The sequence below is a fragment of the Anoplopoma fimbria genome, chromosome 3 (genome assembly GCF_027596085.1).
Source record: "Anoplopoma fimbria isolate UVic2021 breed Golden Eagle Sablefish chromosome 3, Afim_UVic_2022, whole genome shotgun sequence".
Taxonomy (NCBI): Eukaryota; Metazoa; Chordata; class Actinopteri; order Perciformes; family Anoplopomatidae; genus Anoplopoma; species Anoplopoma fimbria.
The window spans coordinates 25,453,890-25,476,129 of NC_072451.1; the positions used below are offsets into that span (position 1 = coordinate 25,453,890).

The window sequence follows — 22,240 nt, forward strand, 5'->3', positions numbered from 1 at the left end:
CGTGACTGTCCATACGCACTCCTGTGCTGTCCATCTGTGCTCTGTCTACTGCCAGCACTGAGCTCGTCACGCCCACAGTCCTCCAAGCTCTGGGACTTTATTGGAGACACGTCCACTGCACTTAGTTATACCTACCAGCAGCATTTCTCTTTGATCTTAACGGGAAGCTTGAAGTCTAAGTCTAAACAGAGACTTGACAGGGAAGCGTTTCAGACTTCCTTGTTTGTTTACTGCAGGTCACAGGTCACTAATATTTTTTCTCTCTCCATCTCTCTCCCTGTCTGATGTCTTCCAACCTTTTTATTAAACAGAGACTGGCCAACTCCAAAGCCCACACGTCACGCTTCATCAGCGCCAACTTGCCCTGCAACAAGTTCAAGAACCGCCTGGTCAACATCATGCCTTTTGAGTCAACCCGCGTCTGCCTGCAGCCAATCCGTGGCGTTGAGGGCTCTGACTACATCAACGCCAGCTGCATTGACGGCTACAGGTGAGCAAAGGACTTCAACCTCAACATTTGAACTGAATGCAGTGACAATGAGTCGGCTTAAAGTGCTGACTTTGACGTTTAAAGGACAAGTTGCTCTATATTTCTCGAATTAACAAACGCCATGAAAATATCAAAGCCAATAATGCATTAGTCCTCTCTCTCTCTCTCAATACTTTCAAACTTCAATACCATGCCACACTGCCTTAGGCTCTTATCTCCAAGTCTATTTGTTCTTACTCAATATGTAAATCTCAAAACACGCTTTACAGAAGTATAGTCTCTAAGGTTCGTTAATTTACCAAAACACCTGGGCACTGTCATTTTTAGCAAACGCAACTTACTTCTCTTTACTTAAACAGAAGAAAACAGAGCATTTGTTAGATCTAATTTCAGTGACGGATTCAAACACACACCAAGTGCCAAAGTGATCATTAAATGTATTCAAAGCAAACAACAGTCTTTGTTATGGCCCCACAGTGAAATAGTCACCTGTCAATCCAACCAAGCAGGTTGAACCAGACTGAAGGCAAAATGTAAAGATGGGTGCCGTACAGTCCTGGCTATTGTCTGCTGATGTAATGAGCCATAAACTTCATGGCATACATTATGTGAGCAGGACTTGCAACAAAATATTAAGGTCTATGTAAATTGTTCAATGACCTTCTTTCTCCTAGGATAAGGCTATAATCCCACATGGTGCCTCTGATGTGGATCTAAACGTCCTTTAATTGAATCTGAGACTTTACACTGTAGCCTTACAGTCATTTTGTCATTTCAAATCCAATGTCCCGGAGTACAGAGCCACCACAACAAAAAAAATGCATCACTGTCCTAATACCTTCCGGGGGTGCATCAGAGATTGTTAAAGGTGTGAAAAGCACAGCAGATATTCACAGTGGACTAGATGAAAAACGCATGGGAGGGGACTGAAGATGAGTCCACAGTGGGCAGTATCTAGTTGTAAGAATTACTCGAGGCTCCGTCAATGTGGCTCTTGTCCGCTGAGTCACTTCCTCTTTCATATTGAAGCTACTGCATGTTCTTGTCTGCTCTGTGAGTCCAAATTGCTTCCTAGAGGGAGGAAGATGAAAAGGCGGCTCTCTGTTTTATATCTATATAAGTACCAGAGAAGAGACGGAAAGAGCTGACTCTGTGTACAGCGAGGGGGATGGATCTAGCGAGCCTGAAATGCCATTCAGTCAATATGGGGTTGTGCTTCGTACCGAGCCATGACAGAGACAACACTTCCCCACCCTCACCCTCGCCCTCACCCCCAACCCCCTCTTTCTCCAGTATGTTGTTAATGAGACGGTGCTCCGCAGAGGCAGACCCTCTATTGTTGCTGTGTAAATAGCATAATTGCAGCAGGAGGGTAGTGTAATGAAGTGTGTTTCCAAACCCCTCCCTCCCTTTCATTTTTTCTCCTCCATGTTCTCTGCTTTTCTCTCTTTTTCCTCCCCTTTCCTTTTTTTTTTTAAATTATTACCCCTTTCTATCTCTGTCTCTCTCTATTCTCCTCCTTAATCTGTCTCCTTCCCACCTCTTCTTCGAAAAACTGTCTCCTCCCGCCCGCTTCTCTCACTCGCCATCTTAATTTTCCAATCCAAACATCATGGCAGACACAGACATATCCGGGTGGGGACCTGTTGTGTGCACCGGCGGCACTGTGTGATTAAGCCACTTTTAAAAGCCTTGGCCATAAATAAAAACTAAACAGGGGCCTCCAGTGCCCTTCACCCCAGCGTCTTCAAGAAAAGCCAATAATATGCTAAGCTAATGAGAGGCGAACCATTGATTCCAGCTATGAGCCCTGGATATGCTCCGATGCAGGCTGGAGTTTTAGCATTGTAATGAGGTTGAAATGAAACGCTATGTCCTCGAGCGCTGCAGTCATGTGGGATGATGCAGAGAGTGCTTTGTGCTGTTTGGCAGCGCGCTCATCAGGACACTGTGTGCAGAGAAGTCAGGTTTGTGTGGTACGTTAGGATTGTTTTGTTTTGGCTAGGGGCTGTATTATGGGGAGGTTAGAGGGGTCCACCCTATCAATTTGAAATTTAGCATTCATCCCCTGCTTAGCTTCCCTTTCATCCACCTCTGCTCTCACAGTCCCCTCTCCGACATTCTCATTTTCTTTCTTTTCTTCACCTCTCCTCTCCTCTCTCTCTCTCTCCTCTCTTCTCTCCTCTCCTCTTCTCCTCTCTCTTCTCTCCTCTCCTCTCTCTCCTCTCTCTCTCTTCTCTCTCTCCTCTCTTCTTCTCTCCTCCCCTCCCCTCTCCTCTCTTCTGCTCTGCTGTCCTCTACTCTCCTTTTCTCTCCTCTCCTCCTCAGCAGTCAGTTTTACTTTGCACTCTGATGACCAGCTGGAGAGAGCAGTGCTCACTCTTTTTCATCTCCTCTCTAAATTTTCCCCTCTACATCCTCTCCCTCTACTTTGTACACCTCCTTTCTCTGTTTTGCATTTCTCTTTTCCCCTCCGTTTTCATCTTTTTTTAATTTGATTCCTCACTCTGTTGCCTTCCCCTCCTCGTATGCCATCTCCTCTCCTCTCAACCAATCTGTTGTTTCCTTATTTGTGCGAGCGAGGCCCTGAGCATATTCTAATCTCCCGGTTCCACATTAGTGCCTTTGCCTGCAGCACCTTCATTAGTTGTTCAGCCGTGGCTCAGTGTGTGACTGAGTGTGTGTGTGTAGTAGCGTGTCTGACTATACATGCGAAACTTCTGCACAAGTATAAACGTGAACCTGAACGCAAACTTACATGTGCTGCAAACATGTGAGAGTGTGTGTGCACGATCATGCGTGTGTTTTCAGTGGGAGCTCCCTCTCACTTTGTTGATCGGTGCTCTACTGCCACCTGCTGTTTGACGGAAAGACTGCTCAGCTGAACCAAAGTCACGTAGGACACCAGCACTGCTGTGGCTCTGTGGATGAGCTCATCTCTAGTTTTGTGAGCGTCTCTCTCTCTCTCTCTCTCTCTCTCTCTCTCTCTCTCTCTCATTCTGTGGTGCTTTACAGAGAAAATGGGGGGAAGATGCAGAGGATCTTTACAGGCTTAAATAGGATTAATTGCTATGTTCATAAAATGTGTAGGAATTTGTCTCGTTGGCATTAGGACATAGAACATTTTTATCAAACAGTGCGAGGACAACAGGACATTAAATTTGCACAGATAAATTATTTTAGGTAGCATGGCCTTATGGGTTTATATTCCCAACCCTACAACTGGCATATAAATGTCCTCTAAATGGTGTGTGTTGCTTTCATAGAATTCTGTTTCCAATAAATGTGTCTTCATGTTTTTTAGCACTTTATAAGACACCCGTTTTGTTGCATGTCTTTTATCTTGTTTGTTATTAAATTTGTAGGTTGGTTTAACAATCTCTTCAACAACAGCACACTTTATCATTAAATCCATTTCTGGTTATTGCTTTGTGATGTGCTTTATAACTACCAGCTGTAAGAGCACCATGGCTTTCTTAATTATTATGGGTTTTTTGTTTTTTTTTAATCTTTGCCTCCTCTGTGTGGTGTTATGTCTTTAGACAGCAGAAGGCATACCTGGCAACACAGGGCCCCCTGGCAGAGACTACCGAGGACTTCTGGAGGATGCTGTGGGAGCACAACTCCACCATCGTCGTCATGCTCACCAAGCTACGAGAGATGGGACGGGTAATACGCAGACACAAACTGTACATAAATGTGTGCACCACTTGTAAAGTCAATGGACCAGTTCAGGGAATGAGTTCATTCGGTTCAGCTAGGCTATTGCGTCACACTACTCAAATATTAATTCATTCCAACACTGAACAATAACTCTGGTTGAAAGTTAACTTCCTTATCGCCATGACTGGAGTACATCTGGTTTTAAACTATTTTGCTACTGGGTCAGATTAGTCAATAATTGGGTGCATTCCAAGCATAATATTACTTCCCCTACCGCTTCACTACATCACACTTAGTGAAAAATGGGTTCTGTTTTTGCTAAAAAAAAAAGAGAGCCAAATGGTATAAGTTTTTTAAGCAGACCTTCTATAGATACACCCTTTTAATGTTGTGATAACTACTACCCCTACTACATGAGATCTCAAGGTAGAAAAGGAACTCAAGAAAGTTAAGAGTTGAGTTTCAGAATAGCAGTAGCCCTAAAGAAAATGTGGGGATTTGGGGAGAGGTCATAAGGCACCACAACAAAACCAAGAGGTGAATCTTAAATATCCATCTTTTGGGAAACACATGTATTAGTTATTAGTTGCTCAGAGTTAGATGTAAAAATCAATACCATTCTCACATCTGACCGTTACATATAAGGCTACAGCCAGGAGACACTCCCTGTTTGCTTTTGATTCCAGCCGGTCTCAGCAGGTAGTTTCTTCTATACAGCCTGAAGATTGTGGTCCCATTTAGATTAAAACAGAATATAAAGCAGGGTATGCTTTAGGGCGTGGCTACGTTGTGATTGACGGGTCGCTGCAACAGCGTTTTACATTTTTACCTCTTACAACTTTAACCCTTTTAAAGTGCAATTTAGTTCATTAAACTTAAATGTAAGATTCTGGTCGCCTCAAAATGTAGGGTTTGTGTCACTTCCTGTTAAAAAAAAAAAAAAAAAAAACAGATAGCTTAAGCCAAAAACCAAGATGGCCAAACTAGGGGCTTCAAAACTGTAGCCCAAAACCAGTGGTTGGCGTCACTGTGACTACGTCCATTTCCTATAAACAGTCTATGGTTTCCAGTCTTTATGGGAAGCTAAGCTAATCAGTTGCTGACACCAGCTTCATGATTAAGGGACGGATAAGAGAGCTGTATATATCATCTCATCTAATTCTCAGCAAAAGACAAGCAGGCTTATCTCTCAAAACTTCAAACTAATCCTTTAAGAAAAATAAATCAGTGCCTTCATTTTGGTCCCAGTTTGATTAAATCCATAATACCTTTGACTGAGCCATTTTTTGTCATTATGCGAGCAATTCCGACAGCACTTAACTGTGTTTCATCGCTTTTATCACCCTCTCATCTATAATCACAGTTTATGAACAAAAGCCCTCATGCACATCATCGCTGTGGTTAAGAACACAAACAAATGATGTAAATATTTTGCCACCGTAAATGAATCAGACAATTATTTCAAAACCACCGATTAATCTCTCCTTTTGTAAGCAGAGAACTTCTCATCACTCAAAATGACTAATAACTTATCCCACACTTGTACACCAGGCAGCCATTATGTAAGAGTCAATTTTTCCCATGAATATTTTAGGAAACATATTCTTCGAATACATTACCTCAATTTTTTCCTTCTCTTTCTTTTGTAGGAGAAATGTCATCAGTACTGGCCAGCAGAGCGTTCAGCCAGGTATCAGTACTTTGTGGTGGATCCAATGGCTGAATACAACATGCCCCAGTACATCCTCAGAGAGTTCAAAGTCACAGATGCCAGGGTATGTTGGTCTCACTCTGGGTGTGAATATCTGTGGCTTTGCCGTTGTGTGTGTGTATGACGTATGTGTCCATGTGTGTGGGTTAGGATTGATTGGCATTTCCCACAAATATAACCATCCGACCCAAATCCCTCTTAATTTTAGGTTTTCATACAAATGCTGACAGTCGTGCTAAGTGTTAAGAATTATACTGGCTGTGATTTCAAGGTAGAGATGATCAGAACACATGCGTGTTATTTCTCCCGACAGGCTGACATGAAGTGAATGCACCATCAAACATGTTTACCCGAATTTAGTAATAGTGTGCTTGCTCTATGGATTGTGTGTGTGTGTGTGTGTGTGTGTGTGTGTGTGTGTGTGTGTGTGTGTGTGTGTGTGTGTGTGTGTGTGTGTGTGTGTGTGTGTGTGTGTGTGTGTGTGTGTGTGTGTGTGTGTGTGTGTGTGTGTGTGTGTGTGTGTGTGTGTGTGTTCCAAGATCCCTGTGAAAATACATGAAAAGCATAGCCTTCAATCCCCAAGGGCCAGTACTGCAAGTCTCTGTGATGCAGTATTTTCAATGGGCTATAAATATACTTTACTGTCATGAGAGGGCCCACAGCACTGCACTGCACTCTAATCCCACATCCACCCCTTCTTCCACACATACATCTATATATACAGTATGTGCATAGAAGGAGAGACAGATTCAGATATACATTCCTTATATGCACAAAAGACATTTAATTCACACATGCTGACATCACAGTGCTGTTAAATATGGAACTCCAGCTCGCAGTAAGTGTCTGTCAGTCCTGGAGTGCCAAAGTCCTGCTGGGATTCTCTCCTGCCAGGTTGTCAGCTTTATTCATATTGCATCCAAGGTGTATATTAGATGATTTTATGACTGCAGTGAAAACTCGCAGGGTTAGGGTAGTCGAAAACATCACCCGGGTAGCTGTGCTGTGTTTTGTTGTTGAGTGCATATTAGAGCGAAGGCTGCAGAGAGAGATGTGTGAAGAACAAACTGCAAAGTACAGCAGAGTGTTATTTGCTCATCATGAAAAAATAAAGCATTTAGGAAAGCTCAGCTGAATTGTGCACGCCATAAACAACAACCTGCATTTTTGTATTGTCTCATAAATGTACTTATTTACTGACCCTCAGGACGGCCAGTCCAGAACAATCCGCCAATTCCAGTTCACCGACTGGCCCGAGCAAGGAGTGCCAAAAACTGGAGAAGGCTTCATTGATTTCATTGGACAAGTGCACAAAACCAAGGAACAGTTTGGACAGGACGGACCAATCACTGTACACTGCAGGTGAGCAAGATCATGAATTCATTTTAGAATCATAAAATGAAAAAGAAATCTGTTGTCATAAAGTGTGGCTTCTACTTCAGAGCTCTATACAAACTTGAATAACGATGTAGCAGCAGAGTTCTTCAAATGATATAACCTTTGTTCAACCGGCACAAAGTACAGGCAACTGAGATATTGACAGATATTTATACCAAATTTCAGATTTCCTGTGATTTTCTGCATTTTTATTCTTAAACATTTTTTAACATTATCCAGTGTGGAAAATCACATATAAATGCTGTTTCACATTTTTAAAACATCCCCAAGAATTTCACTCAGTTACCGGTTTATAAGGTACATCTGGCTAACATAATGCAGTCCAATGTTTTTAAATTTGCAGTAAGTCCTAAATTTATGAAAGTTATAATGTTTCTCTTTATTTTTTTTAATCTTTAAAGCAAATGCATTTATTTAACTCTATAGTCCTTTAGGAGACTGCTGTTTGTGGTGCTGTTTAACTGTATGATATTATACTGAGAGGTGTTTTAATATTTAGTCATTGTTGACAAAATATTTATATTCATGCCCAAATGCTTTTTGAGCCAGGAATGCTATGAAATAAGCAGACTGCACATATATAGTGTTTTATAATTCAGGTTTGCTCTTCTTACAGTTCAGGCCCTCCAAACAGTACTTTTTTTTTTTTTTTTTTTTTTTTTATAGAAAACCTTTCAGAAAACCTAAAATGAGTTACACTTTGAACATTAAAGTCATAAAGAGTTTAGGAGTCTCAGGCAGGAGATGTAATAAAATACTCTTGTGTGCGTGTGCCCTTCAGTGCCGGGGTTGGAAGGACCGGAGTCTTCATCACCCTCAGCATCGTGCTGGAGAGGATGAGGTACGAAGGAGTGGTCGACCTCTTCCAGACGGTGAAGACACTTCGCACCCAGCGGCCTGCCATGGTGCAGACCGAGGTAAGAACACAGATTGTTCATACTCAGTATCTCACAGTGACAGGAAGCTATTCCAAAGTCGGTATTGAATATTTTTAACCGGTGAACTTGATGTTATCTAATAAGTGTCCTTTCTTGACTCACTGACAATTTTTTTTCTTTAATAGAGGTTTTAGAGGTGCTTCAGAAATCGTAGAGTGCCAGTGGCAAACTTTCCTCAAATGAAGAATTGAGAAATACCCGCAAGCATCTTAAAAGGCATATTAAAGAGGACAGTCCTGGTCTGAATTTAAATGAGTTCATAAACATTTTATGATAAAGAGAAGAAGTTTGATTTTCTCAAATATAGTTTACCGTGACTCAGAAAACTGTCATTTCATTTCTGCCTCTAGTGCAAACATGCTAAAGTACTTCAGCTATAGTTAAAGAGAAGACTCACTTTATAACTTCTGAAGGTCACCACACGTTATTTAATAATTGATATTACATGCAAAATTCATCAGTGAGTTTCAGTCTCTTTACTGCTGAGATTGCAGTGACAAAAGAACACGACCTGCTTTTTGTTATGTTGTGCTGTGTCACCTGAAAACCTTGAAGCTCAATATGAAGATGCACAGTTATATTGGTTAGCTAGCCAAAATGTAGCCATAAACACAAGAAATCAAATCAAGTTGATTATATTTCTAAAGCCCAATATCAAAATTATAAATTTGCCTCGAGGGGCTTCTCAATCTGCACAGCAGACATCACCATCATACTCTTTTCTCAGAGAGAGGAGGAAAACCTCCCCCCAAAAAACTTCAAAAGGGTTAAAGTAGAGTCTATCCTACCATGTGATCACACTAGCAGCGACGGAAAATTGGAGCAGGGGCATAAAGTGGCTTCCTCACTTCCTATCCCCTACTTTCACAGCTATCTTCTAACTTCATTTTGATCTCAACTACACTTCTGTAAAGTTTCGTGAGTGCTTTGCAGCTGGTAAGAATGTAAGAAACCTCAGGAAGAGCAGCCGAGGAGGGAGTCCTCTCTCAGGAGAGACAGACATGCAATAGATGCTGTGTGTACAGAGCAGATCAGAATAGTATTATTACAGGTGATATTAAACACTCCTCTTCCTCCTCCTCCTCCTCTTCTCCAGGACCAGTACCAGTTGTGCTACAGGGCAGCATTGGAGTACCTGGGGAGCTTTGACCACTATGCAACATAACCACTCCCACCGAGCAGCCTCCCTGGTCAAACCTCTCAGGAGTGTGCCAAGTGTCCCATCTCAGCCACCATCCACTCACTTGAACCCCCCAAAAAAATCCCGACCCTTCGCAGCTACCAGAGGGGAGGAGAAAAGGGACGCGCTTGCAGACCTGGCGTCGGGGTTCAACCAATCACAGAGATCCACGCCGACTCAACCCACCACATGAGATTTTTGCTTTAAAAATAACAGAAACATTACAATGACTATGACAAATATGACAACTCTTGTACAGATGCGACAGCGCAGACTGGCAGCTCGCCTCTCTGCTCTGTCGAAGCCAAACCTCCCTGATTGTCAAAGGCTACTGGTAGCACTAAGAGAGCACTATCTCTCTGTTTTTTTTTTGTTAAATTTATTGTCAACATTATGATTCATTATGTCAAATGTTATGTTTAGTATATTTGTTGTTTTTAAGTAATCATTTTAACATCAGACATTTTTTTTGTCTTAAACTGCCCAGCCTGGGGCGTGCATTATTTTCATAATCGGTACTATTTTTTGTTTTTATTCTTATTTTAGGGTACTTTAGCACAAGGGACATGTATTTTTAACACGTTCCTAGATACTAATACAGGTGGACCGCTGGTCTCTGAGCTGCTGTCAGATTTCTGTTGTCACCTGACATCATTGTTTTATTCATTGTTTGTGTCATAAACATTGTGTTCGGTCTTACTCAGTTCAATAATTCAAAAAATTGCCTTTTCACTTGCCATTTTGGATAAAAAAAAAAATCAACTTTGAAAAAACTTGATTTAAGAGCACACACTTGCTAAAGTTTGGCCTGTAAACATGGTAGCTACTTATGAAACAAGAAGAGAATTCGCTTACAAGAGACTAAATCTGAGGTGTACAGAAATGGAAAGCACATGATTTCTACGTGTTTTTTTGTTTGTTTTGTTTTTCATCAGAAGCCTATGGCATTGAGGCCTTCATACTCCACAGCGGAGAACTTATCTGAGGAAAAACAGACTTTTGTACCCAAAGGGTAGTTGACAGAAAAATAATCTCCCTGATTTCCGAATAAAGTTGCTCTTCAAGTCCCTCCCATCTCCTCGCTGCCCATTAATCTGGTCAGTCTGCTGGAGTCGAGCCACACAGACCGAAAGGAGCGGAAGTGGTTCATATGGGCTGCGGAGTCGAGCCAACATCGCTGGCACCTGTACAGAATCAACCATTCCTACCAGAGGGAAAGAGACTCGGCCCTTTGGACTGAACGTGATACTATTTTATACAGAAATAGAACTATAAATATATATATATATATATATATAATTATGATTGATTATATATATGTACAATTACACATAGATATATACACAGCTTCAAAGGTATATTGTTAAAAAGGATTAATTCCGCTGATCTACCAACCCTAGAGACACTGCAGAGAGCCTGCTGTCCTAGAGTGTGTATTAATGGAAACACCATTGTATCTACTGTACTACCATAGTAATCTTCGACAGCTGGTTGTCCGTCTGAATGAGGAAAAGCAGCACAACCCCCCCAACCCCACCCATCAAAATGGACTACTCCTCACCCAGTCGCACCACTCAAGCACACATCTTCTCCCACACGAGCCGCAGGAAGGGGAGCGTCTAATCGCGAGAGGTCTAAACGTTGTGGTGGTGGAGGCGGTGGTGGGAGGGAAGGAGGGGGACTTGAAAATGCTGGCAATTAAAATCTAAAATGTTCATTTTTACCTTGTGAATGCTTAGTGCTGTAGGGGTTCGATCTGTTGTACACACAGTCTGTTTTCTATTTGTTGATAAAGAACTGGAATTTAAAAAGAAACTGTTGATGAAAAAGAAAAAACATTGATGTTAATAAAGTTAAATAATTGGGTTTTTGTACAAATCTTGGTTTGTGACGCGTTTGTTGATCCTGTCCTGTTAACAAAACGTTAACAGGTCAATTCTTAACTGATAAAGCCTTCATTGTTTGCTCTTTTGCCCTTCGCCCTTAGGGAAACCAGGAAACTGTCTGCTTTAGCCTTCGTTTCCAGTAATGTTGACCTTTATTCTGCCCACAAAGTTTTCCTGATGTATGACCACTGTGTCCTTTGTTTCAAGGCACCTCTAAAAGCTTTTGAATCAGAGGTCTTCTTGGACTGATTAGATTTTGGTGGTCAAAAGTAACTGTGACCTCACAAAACACATTTATGGCCATCAAGAATGTCTAACAGGATCAAATAATGAAGTGATGACATTTTAGACGGATATGAATGTAAACTGCAACTTGACTAATTAGCAGAGTCATAAAACTGACAGGAATTAAGTATAGCGAGCAACAAACTGCTAACTATTAATTTCTCCTAAAAAGGATCATTTGTATTTCAATAACTATTTAACCTTGAATTCTCACACCAGTCTCACACTTTCACAGACGTGTTTTGAATAGTGAGGTTTAGGCGAAGATGCATGCGTTTGGGAAGTAATGAGCGTATAAATGGATACATTCGGACTTGGATTATGCTGCACGATTTGTGTGAGAGTTTGTTAACAGATGTTTGGATATATATCTATATATATAGAGATAAATATCCAATATCTATATATATGTTGCCGTTGAGACTTCACTGTCACATGGAGCAGAATTGTTGGGTTTTTGATTCTTAAGCTGTTATCATATAATATTTAAATATAATTTAGCTATGTATCCATGCAGGTGTGTTACTCAAAGCATGGCTTCAGTCCCCTCAATAACTTGCTCAGTCACCAGCAGACCTCTCAGCCTCTTAAATCACTGCCTGGAAAGAAAAGTTGGAATTACTCTTTTTGTGTTTATATATATATTTATAATAAATGTAATGATTGTAATATATTCATAAGATGTTATTTAAAGCATGGAAACAAACAGGTAACAGATGCTTTGCAGTAACAACAGGGTGACAAAAGCACACAGACAGAGTATAAAGCTGGATTTATGGGATAATTACTGAAGATGTTTATTCTTTAGTGCTTCTGTATATTGTGTACCTGGAAAATCAGCAAAATCATAATTTTATTTTTATTCAATTGTGCACTTAGTTCCGAACCTCGTTGCAGAAATTCGCTCCCTTAATGATATGTTTTGCTCTTTTGTGTTCTGATAATAATACTGATGCATTGTGGTTCTTTCTGTTGTTCTGAGTAGGCAGTGATTATAGTCTTATATTTATGATAGTTTATAGTTGGAGACAGAGTTTCCTTTTTTAACATGTTCTGAACTTTGTTTTGAGTGCAAGTTATTATTAGTGGTGGAGGTGGTATTGTGTATCGTGGAATTTTGCTTATAGCATTTTACAAAATTTTGTTTTGGATCCCACGGAACCAACTGACATTGTTGTGGTCATATGAACTGTGTCCAGGGTCATTTTTTTCACATTTGGTAGAATTATCTGTATCAAGCCTGCTGCCTCTCCTTAATACCCGTCTTAACTCTACTCAGAAAACAGCACCGCTAATTGACCTGTTATCACTATCCTTTGTAGATACCATGGCTAATCCGATTGGGTAAGGAAATTAGAAAACATATGGTTGGCTTATGTACATCACAGTACATTATGATGCTAAGTTGTGTGTTTCTTGTAGAGATGGTGCACAATCTGCCCAAGATGAAGAAGACCGTGAAGGTGAGTTGCTCTGCCTGAAGATTAAAGCCCAGTTGGAGGATTTGCTGTCTGTCAGCCACCTGGCAGAGGACGGCTTCCTGTTGAAGCATGTGCAGAAGAACAGGCATGGCTACGTCAGCCTCAAGCTCCTCACTTGTTTGAAAAAGGTAAAAAATATATATATATCACATTTTGGTTTTAACAATAGCAAGATTTAGTGTGCTTTCTGTGGTGTTTACATTCCACCCGTTTGAATAAAAACAATCCAGTAACATGTAAACAAAGCTGAGGGTGCTGCTGTTTGTCACAGATAAAGGTCCTGACCACAAACTGGTACATGACTCTGGCAGCAGCAGACTACTCAGAACTTCTGGAGGTGAACGATGAATGCACCAAAGTGAGGCGGATAGAGCCGCTTCCCCAATGGCTACTGCGTTCCCCCACCAGCAAGCTCCTCCTAGCCTGGAACATTTCTGTGAAGAAAACAACTGGAGAAGACGTAGCGCCTGGAGGCCCGGAGCAACCTCACCTCTCAGAGAGTATCCTCCAAAAGTTTAGCCCTCATGGCAGCATTACTTCACTCTGGATCTTGTATCCTGGTAAAGAGCTCCCCAAGGAGCTGCAGTGCTATGCAAAGCGTCACAAAGAGCTCGGCCAACATTTGTGTGCAGTTGTGAAGTTTGATCATTTGGACGAAATCCGTAAGGCCTACAACGCCCTGAAAGCAGAGGAGAAAAAGTCTAACGGTGAGGGCATGCGTGTCGTACCTTTGGGATTCCAGTCAATGCACCACGACACCAAGGACGAACCATCAGAGGACAACGAGGACCAACCTGAGGACACACCTTCCCAGGGAAATACACTTGAAACTTCAGAGGATTCAGTCCAGGAGGAACCCTCCGCGCCAGTTAAAGTTTCTGACACATGTCAGCCCCAAAAGTCCTTGGATAAATCAATGCGAGGAACCTTTGAGCTGACTTCCACCATCCAGTCCTTCTCCGGTTTGAGTCAGAGGTACAGTAAGAGGAGCTGGTGCTCTGGAGATTGTGATAAAGAGAATTCTCAGAGCCCCTGGGTGCTGAGTCGCAAGTTTGCAGCCAGTGCATTAAACCCCAAGGTGGCTCGGCCGGGGAATGCTCCTTACTTGACGCAGAGAGTGCTTCGTCAGCCCTACGGCCCTGACGGCACCAAGGGCTTTCACAGCAGAGGGAAGCCGCCGCACAAAGCTCACACTCTCCCCTGGAAGTAGTAACACCACCGGAGCTGAATAACATTGGCAGCTTTCTGGAGCAACAACACGCCAAAATATCTAATAATATTAAGAAGGAAATAAAATAATGATTTAATTAAACCAAAAAAGTTGTTGCTATCTCTATTGGTGATAGATTGCTTACTCTGGGTTACATGCAGTTGTAAACAACTGACAGAAGGGGGCAGCATTTAGCTGTGTCCACAGCTGTGTTATTTTAAACACTCACTTTGTCCTTGTCAAGCTGTAGTTGTGTAGGAGGTAAATACACTGCAAAGCATGTAAATAGAGTACAACACATATTAGCTGGAGGTACAAATTGTTACACAAACTGAGGTGTTAAAGTGCTGAAATACTAGTGGCTTTAGAATCCACACAGACCCTTTTCTGAAACACCAGTGGCCTCTGCACTCCTGACTCAGCTCAGCTGGTCCCAACTGCAAATTGCAATGTATATTTGTTCTTGGGCCAAGATGAATTTACCTTGTAACCACTTTCTCCAACAAGGAGGTGTTGTCTTTCAACATTACACGTTCAGAAAAAAGCCCTCATTGTTCCACTGCATCTTTCTCACAAATGCCTGTTTAGATTTTGGTTCTCTAAAAAGTAGTTTTCCATTCTCTGAGATGACATTTGGCTAAAGGCTACTTGTCCAATCATCAAACCACATCTTGTGCAAGACTATTGTAGCAGCAACATGTATGCCTTATTTCCAGACTTTCTAATGACACCTCGACTGGAATGGTGTGTTTAGAGTTTAACTGATTGAGGGCTTCCTTTAAATCTTGCCCAAACCTAAACAAAATGTGTTTCTTCACTCATCCACACCCAGTGGAAAAGATTCAATCAGATGTGTGTATGGGATTCTATCATATTGAAATTGGAAGCATACTCTGCTGTTTTTATTTCTCTTGTATATGCTAAATGTCAGACGGCCCTCATGACTAATGTAATCTTAGCTGTTGAGTGAGACTTTGCCTTGTATACAGATTGGATGAAATGTTTCACACTTAATGTCTCTGACTTGGTTTAGCAATTAACAGCTGTTGGGCTTTTATTGCAGCGGATGCTGGTCTATGAAAACTTCTGTGAAACACATCTGTGAACAATATGTATAGAGTAGAACTGTTCCCGCCCCGTGTCAGGAAATGTTTCTGTGCTGATAGTTCCTTTTCAAGGCTAAAAAAACACGATATCCCCCGCTAACTGGAAGTCATTATGTGTTTACATCGTGTCCCGTAGCCAGTAATTGAGGGGTATGTCAAACAAGTTATTGTAATAATTCTCATGTTTTCTTAGTTTTTCAGGGAGGGGATCTGGATGAATTTGCACCTGCTGACTAACATAGTCTCATTGTAAAGATAAGCACAAATGTTCTGGTGATTTGTGGCACAGAGTAACCCTTCAGGTCAGCGCTGATTGGTCTAAGTGAAGAGGAGAGTTTATGTTGGCTTCGCTTCAAACTTTAACAAAATCTACCTTTTAGGTCAGTCACTGAGATTACAACCTTAGAATATCCATCAAGACACATTTTTTGCGGTATGAGGCAAAGCTTCATTTTGACTTTCCCTTTTTCCTCTCAGTCAACAATGAAGGAGATTGATGTCCTAGAAAGTTCGACCTTGGCCACATCTCCCCCTCGCTAGTGGAACTTTGCAAAGCGTTTGTGTATAATTTGGCCCGAGGATATAAGAATGACTCATGGCGTTAGAATGAAATGTTTGTTAGAAAATAATTTACTTCCTGTTGTGATGCTGATGTCCAGCTTTATTTCTACATATTTGGCTGCCCACACAATTCTGAAACCATCAATTTCTGTTTAAATCAACATTGTACTTGTAGACATATTTGACTGTTGTACGCTCCCAAATAGCACACGTTCCACTTTTTGTATCTCCCTCGACTCTCCCTCCTTCGTGCATCGCTTCCCTTGTCTCCCCACTGGTTGGCCTTTGTTTATATATGACTAACCCTACACACCTGACGCATTTCCCCCATGGATGGGGTATTTATTTAGATTGCAGTCTGGAGTGCTTGATACCTTCCAAAAGTACAACCATCTGCTCCTCATTTACGGCTCGAGGCTCAAGATCTAAAATACTGGTTTGTATTGGAGGGGACGTGAACGTGAGATTCTCAACAACAACATCCCCGGTTTTATCTCAAGCCAGCTGTACTATACAACTCTGCTGTGATAATTCCATTTAACTGGCTTTAGTGTTGTCTTAGCACCATTTAAACCAATTGTGAACTTTTTTAATTCCCGCTAAAAGATTGGAAAACACTTGCTTCAGCAGACCCTTCTGATCTTACCAATCGAGGCTATTACGATTCGACCACTTAAGATGGCAGACTCTTGCGGCAGAAGGTGAATGTAAGCCCTTGCTCAGGCCAAAGCATCCTTTAGTGCTCTTGGAGCTAGAGCCAGGGAGATTATCATGGGGTAATCCGACTCGGCCCACAAGCACAACTATGGAGGAGGAGGAGCAACAGTTGAGGAAGGGAGGCAGGAGGCAGAGGCATCAGAGAAGCTCTCTTCTTCACTTACCATTACCACGCTCTCCCTCCTCACCCTAACCCATCTTCTCAACCCACAGAGTTCCCCTCCCCAGAGCGCAAGAGAAGAGACCTGCTGCTGGAAATGGGGTAAGGAGATGTGCATTATCTTTTCCAACAGCGCTGTGGTATGGAGAGAAAATGATCCAAAGTGGAAGGAGTTTCACAACAGATGGATTAAGAGATAAGGCTTCAGTAAAATCAGTACATCACACTGCTTTGATCTGTTTCAGGTTCAGGTTTGTGCAAAAAGGAGGACAAGAAGTTTTGTTTGGAGAAGAATGATGACAGAAGTTTTATGAATTGAACCAGATGCCAAGTCCGGGACTTCTCTAAACACTCAACTCTCCTCTTTTTGAATGGATCAACTGAGTGCCATGAAGCTCACGCTTACATCCAGAGGAATTTTGATCTTGATCTTTGTAACCTGAAAGCGTTCTGTGGAAATGCAAATATGATAAAAGAATAATACAGTCTGGACCTGATTCAAGCCAGGACAGCTCCCTTACTTGCAGGCACAGGGAGTTGTGATGATTTTCTGGGGAACAAGCAGGAGTCCTGCCCTCACTTCTAGCCTGTGATGATGATGGACTTACCCAGCCAGCACTTGCCTGTGGAGGTCAGCTGAAGACGACGCCACGCAGCTAAGTCTGGATTAGCCGGCCGAACGGTAAGGACACCACATCTTCTTTTGTTAGTTTAAGCCTGCAGCTTATGGGGAAGGCGTTAGGCGCCGCTGACAGGGATGCCGCACCAAGTGCTTGAGTGGCAGAAAACACACGTTGGATTATCTGTATCAACAAGCGGCCCTTGCTGGAGCCGCATGTCAATAGTGCAGGGCTGCCTGTCACCAAATGTGTGCAGAGCGGTCACCATTGATTTACAAGGGCATGTCACTATGTTGAAAAAGCAACAAGAAGAAATTATTATCATAATTTTTGTCAAGAATTTGAAAAAGCTCTCACCACACAGACAAATTTGTTTTGTCAGTGAGGAATATTTTATTTTTCTCTCACTTATCCAACATGGTGGTTTACCTCATTACCATGCCTAATTGCTCCTTTAATAATCTCTGGTTTTCCTTCCCAACAAGTTGGAGCACCGCTTTGACCGATTATGAAATAGTGATTTTAAATAGTCGCTATTTTCTGCATTCATCATTTTAGAGATCAACACATTTTGCAGAGCTGCCCCTTTAATAGTTTAAATAATTAAGAGCAGCTGGATCAAATTGCTGAACTTGTCATCTGAAAATATAATGAAGGTACTCTGAGAGAAGCAAACTTGATGATACTCACTATAGGCACTTTACTGAAGTGATGATCCCCTTCTCACTAAACCCATATCATACTTACAGATTATACTGTATCCAGCGGAGCCCCCAGAGGCCGGTTAGGGGTTAAGCCTGAAGTCAATTGAGCGGTTCAACTGTCATAACCTGTCAAAGGTGATTATAACTGGAGAAGACTAAAGGGGAAGCTGAACTCCTGCACCACTCCTCATCGTCTCTCCAGCATTCATTTGTCAGATCCTTGCCAAAATATGAATCGTGCATGCAAATAATTAGTATGTTAGTAGTTTGAGGAGAGCATAGGCTTATAAACACGTAAAATGTCATCATATCTCAGATGTTTGTACTTGCTTGTGCTTGCTCATGTTAGTTATATTTGAGAGTGGTATTCAGCATGTGCCAGATGGCAGCCAACCTTTTGTAACAGCAACATTGGTGTGTTTAACATGGGTTTAGAGGCGATGCAGTTGTGTTAATAGAGGATCTGGCATAGACAGATTAGCAGCAAGAACAGCACCTTACGGACTCTTCTTTAGAAAGTAGCCAGGATAACAATCATCAAGCAAACAGCTTGCACAGAAATGATGAGGGAGGCTGACGTGTTCCTGCCAAGCCTCACGTAACTTCTTTGTCTGTTTAAAGGGCTATGTTAATGCATGTCAGAACTATACCTTGACTCAACTCTTCCAGGAATAGCAAAGGGCAGACAAATTGGGACTGGTGTCAAATGTTCATCTGTAAGTGTATCTTCCCCTCGCACCTCATTAACGCCACGCCAGCAGCAACAGGTTTGAGTTGGGAGGTTTCATGCTAGGCTGTTGGGTCACTGGTGTAATCCATATAAATCCGTGGGGTGTGATAGTAGAGCTTCCACAATGAAATATTTTTAACAACTCATCTGGTAGATTAAAAGGATGCAGGAATCTTGTTGGGAATTTATAGAATGGGTGTCAAAATTCTCACATTTTTTCTGGCTTTACCCACAAATGTACCCCTTTTTTTCTCTTCTCAATAATGAACAGCAGCTTATTCGCTAACAAGCAACAGGCTTGTTTTAATTATCCTTTGGTTACTGAGTGACAGAACGCGAGCCAACCCATGCGGTTGCCCAGAAAATTATCAGCGCAGTCTAACCTAAGCCATTTTCAGTTGCATTAGAACCCAGGCTGGATTTAGAACAGCCAATCCTGGCTCAGAACATCCACTTTATTTTACAGCCTTTTTGGCCCACCCTGGTGCCAACACAACAGATCTAACTAACCGAACTCGTCACATTTCCACCTTATCATTCTGACTGAAAGCAGGACATATTTTAGAGGTAAAAGTAGAAGTAGAAGAAGAAGAAGCGCCTGCCGGTGCTGGGCCATGCATGCTGTCCTAACCCCTGAGTTAGAGGCGTCTGATGGATTAACACAGACGCACACACACACACAGACAGCAAAGGCCCATGCTCCGCCACCAACACTGCAGCCAGGTGTTAACCCACGTGACTGCAGATAAAGCCGGCAGGCATTAGTGCTAATCCCGCCCTGATCTTTGGAATATGTCCCTATTACCTCCCCAAGCACTCTCTAGCTGTCCCCAGGCCTCCTGATGCTCACTTAAGAGGGAAAAGACAAGACAAGGCCTCTCTTGGACTCCCTAATGCACATTGTTTTCTTGGAACAACACAGTAGGTGATTTTCCCACTGTTTGTTGTGCTCCTCTGTTATCTATTCAGTACAGGTATTTATGGGGTGTGTTCAGAGTAGCAAAGAGACAGCCGGTCACATAGGTGGAGCTGATCTAGAACACAGCGTGATAATAATGTTCTGTAGCTAGAGGCCCCGGGTTGTGCAGAGGCAAATACACATGGTTAGACCTGCGGACATTTCTAGATATCAGAAAGCAGGAGTATTATGTAAACTGGATTATCTAGTGTTATGTGAGGGTGCTACTGGGAGAGTTAGTGCGTCCTGGAAGTGAAGTGGGTGTCTGGACAACAAGGGAAGGTTAGACTTTGTATGGATATGTACACAGGCCTGTGTCATATGATTTGGGCAAAGTGAAACCACGCAAGTGTTCCTGGTGTGTGTTTATGGTATGTGTGAGTCACAGCGAGGGAGAGTGAGTAAGTGAGTGAGACAGAACAGGCTGTATTTAGGGAATGTATAGTCGCAAATTCTACAGAGTGGTGAGACATAAAAGTTGGTATCTGCTTTTTTCCAGTACAAAGACGCTCTTCATTCATTCTTTTTCTGTGATCTTCTCTCGCTGTAATCTTGTCACGCTGGTCAAGATCCAAGCAAGCTGACAAGAAGGCCCCCCCTGTCTGCCGGCTCCATTCAAAAGTGTTAACCACAGACGCCCCTTATCCCCATTTTGACAGATCTATAGTTCATCTTTCTTAGGCTGTGGCATTCTGTTGAGTGTCTCCTTCTGGCATGGGAGGGAGGGGAGGACACGAGTGCCATGCTGCTGTAATTACATTACTGCCAGCTTAGCAATGCCATCGCAGACAACCCAATTATTCCTCAGAAACATCAGTTTTCTTGTGTCATTTGAAATAATGAGATCTTTGAGCTTGGTTGAGGATCGGGGCTCCAACTGTACGATGCATGCGTTGGAGGATACATAATGTCTCAGGAATGGCTTTGACAGACGGAGGAACTTTTTGCAGAGCAGCTCACTTTAATGGTTTGCCTCAAAAATCTTAATGATCCTCTGGGACTGTTTTCACTCTGCTGGTAGCTCTTCAGGTGACACAAGGCTGACGGTTAACATCAGATGTAGACCTACTATTTCTTAAATAGCTCACATTCACTCTCACTAGAAACACAAAATCCGAATGAAAACTTTCATGCATGCGAGCTTTGTTTGTCTTTTCTTCCTGTGAATAAACTATATTTTCTTGTAGACGTATACAATTGGAGCGGCCTTCACATCTCCACAGTCAGTGAGGGCCAGACATGTTTTGCCTGTGTAGGAGCTGTTTTAGTTGTCTTTGCGACTCATCTGCACTTTTATGTCTCAGTTTGAGGATGGCTTTTCCTTCTGCTGGAGGGTCCTCTGGGGGTCCATAATATCCTCTTCGTTGTTGCTCTGTTTGCTGGAAAACAGCAGCATTTGTCCTCTCAGGAAGTGGACTGCTCATTCATGTCTTTCCGTTGCTCTCCTAAGAAAACACTGGTGCCCCTTCCCCCATCAATATACGTATATTTATGTCCATGACAGTGGGGGGGCCAGTGGAAGATATTAAATGTCTCTTCTTATTAATCATCGGCGACCATCTGACCAGGCTACAGAATGCTCCTTGGCACTTTTATTGGCGCCAATCGACTGCAGATGGGACTAATGTGTTTCTGAGTGGAGTAATTATGACAATCAAAGAGTCTTCAGGACATGAGATTGGTGTTTGATGACCAGGCTTTGTCCAGTGTTTGAGGGACTGAGACATCGGAGGACTTATCTGTTCTTTACAAGCTAATTATCTTATCTAGATGAGCAACAGAGCTAACAGGCCACAGACATTGATTTATCACATCCGTGTGAAACTGCTAACTCCGTAGCTGAGTAATTGTCCCAAACTGACCTATTAATAACATAAGAAAACAATGATCTCATTCTTGGTCATATATCACAACAAACTGGCTCATTTAAAATTTAAACTTTAACAAATTTAAGAGCAGGGGCAGCAGGTTTTCTGTTGTTAGGGGTTGGTTTTGAACCAACAGCAACGAAATGAGACTTTCCATAGAGACTTCTATCTGTCATGTCTGGTGCTTAAATACGAACGTGAGAAACGAACATCAGACATGCTGTATAGCCGTGCACCCAGTAACATTCTGCAGCAGCCGCGGCTCCACATTGACTGTGTCGAATGAGGTTGTTAGCTGAAATGTTTGACTTTCAAGTGAATAACATTCTACCCCTTCATTGTGTGGAGGCAGCTTACCACGTCAAACTCATATGGAATTATGAGTGATGAGTCAAGCTTTGACTGATATGACTGGTTATACCTGTTTATACGCTGTTTATACCACTGCAACTCATGTGTGCAACGTTTTTGAATGTTCCCCTCTGCGGTGTCCAAAACAGTTAGACACTCTCAATTTGCATATAGTTCTTCCTTTTTGTTTTACTTACTTTTTGCAAAAAGGTTAAGTTCAACC

The 22,240-nt window shown here is 42.1% G+C and overlaps 2 protein-coding genes across 2 annotated transcripts in view; both read left to right on the top strand.

Annotated features, from left to right (window-relative positions):
- Window positions 1–11,240, top strand: part of LOC129089019 (receptor-type tyrosine-protein phosphatase F-like) — a 121,965-nt gene extending 110,725 nt beyond the window's left edge. The window contains exons 29-34 of the mRNA XM_054596334.1: window positions 312–490; window positions 4,033–4,159; window positions 5,803–5,928; window positions 7,072–7,226; window positions 8,044–8,179; window positions 9,297–11,240. Of these exons, the coding sequence (XP_054452309.1) occupies window positions 312–490; window positions 4,033–4,159; window positions 5,803–5,928; window positions 7,072–7,226; window positions 8,044–8,179; window positions 9,297–9,365 (792 nt within the window). The 3' untranslated portion in view covers window positions 9,366–11,240. The remainder of the gene's footprint in view (window positions 1–311; window positions 491–4,032; window positions 4,160–5,802; window positions 5,929–7,071; window positions 7,227–8,043; window positions 8,180–9,296) is intronic.
- A 1,638-nt stretch (window positions 11,241–12,878) lies between these two features.
- Window positions 12,879–14,242, top strand: larp6b (La ribonucleoprotein 6, translational regulator b). Its single transcript, XM_054596867.1, has 3 exons — window positions 12,879–12,895; window positions 12,974–13,160; window positions 13,304–14,242. The coding sequence occupies exons 1-3, from the start codon at window positions 12,879–12,881 to the stop codon at window positions 14,240–14,242; spliced, it is 1,143 nt and encodes a 380-aa protein (XP_054452842.1).
- The last annotated feature ends 7,998 nt before the right edge of the window (window positions 14,243–22,240 follow it).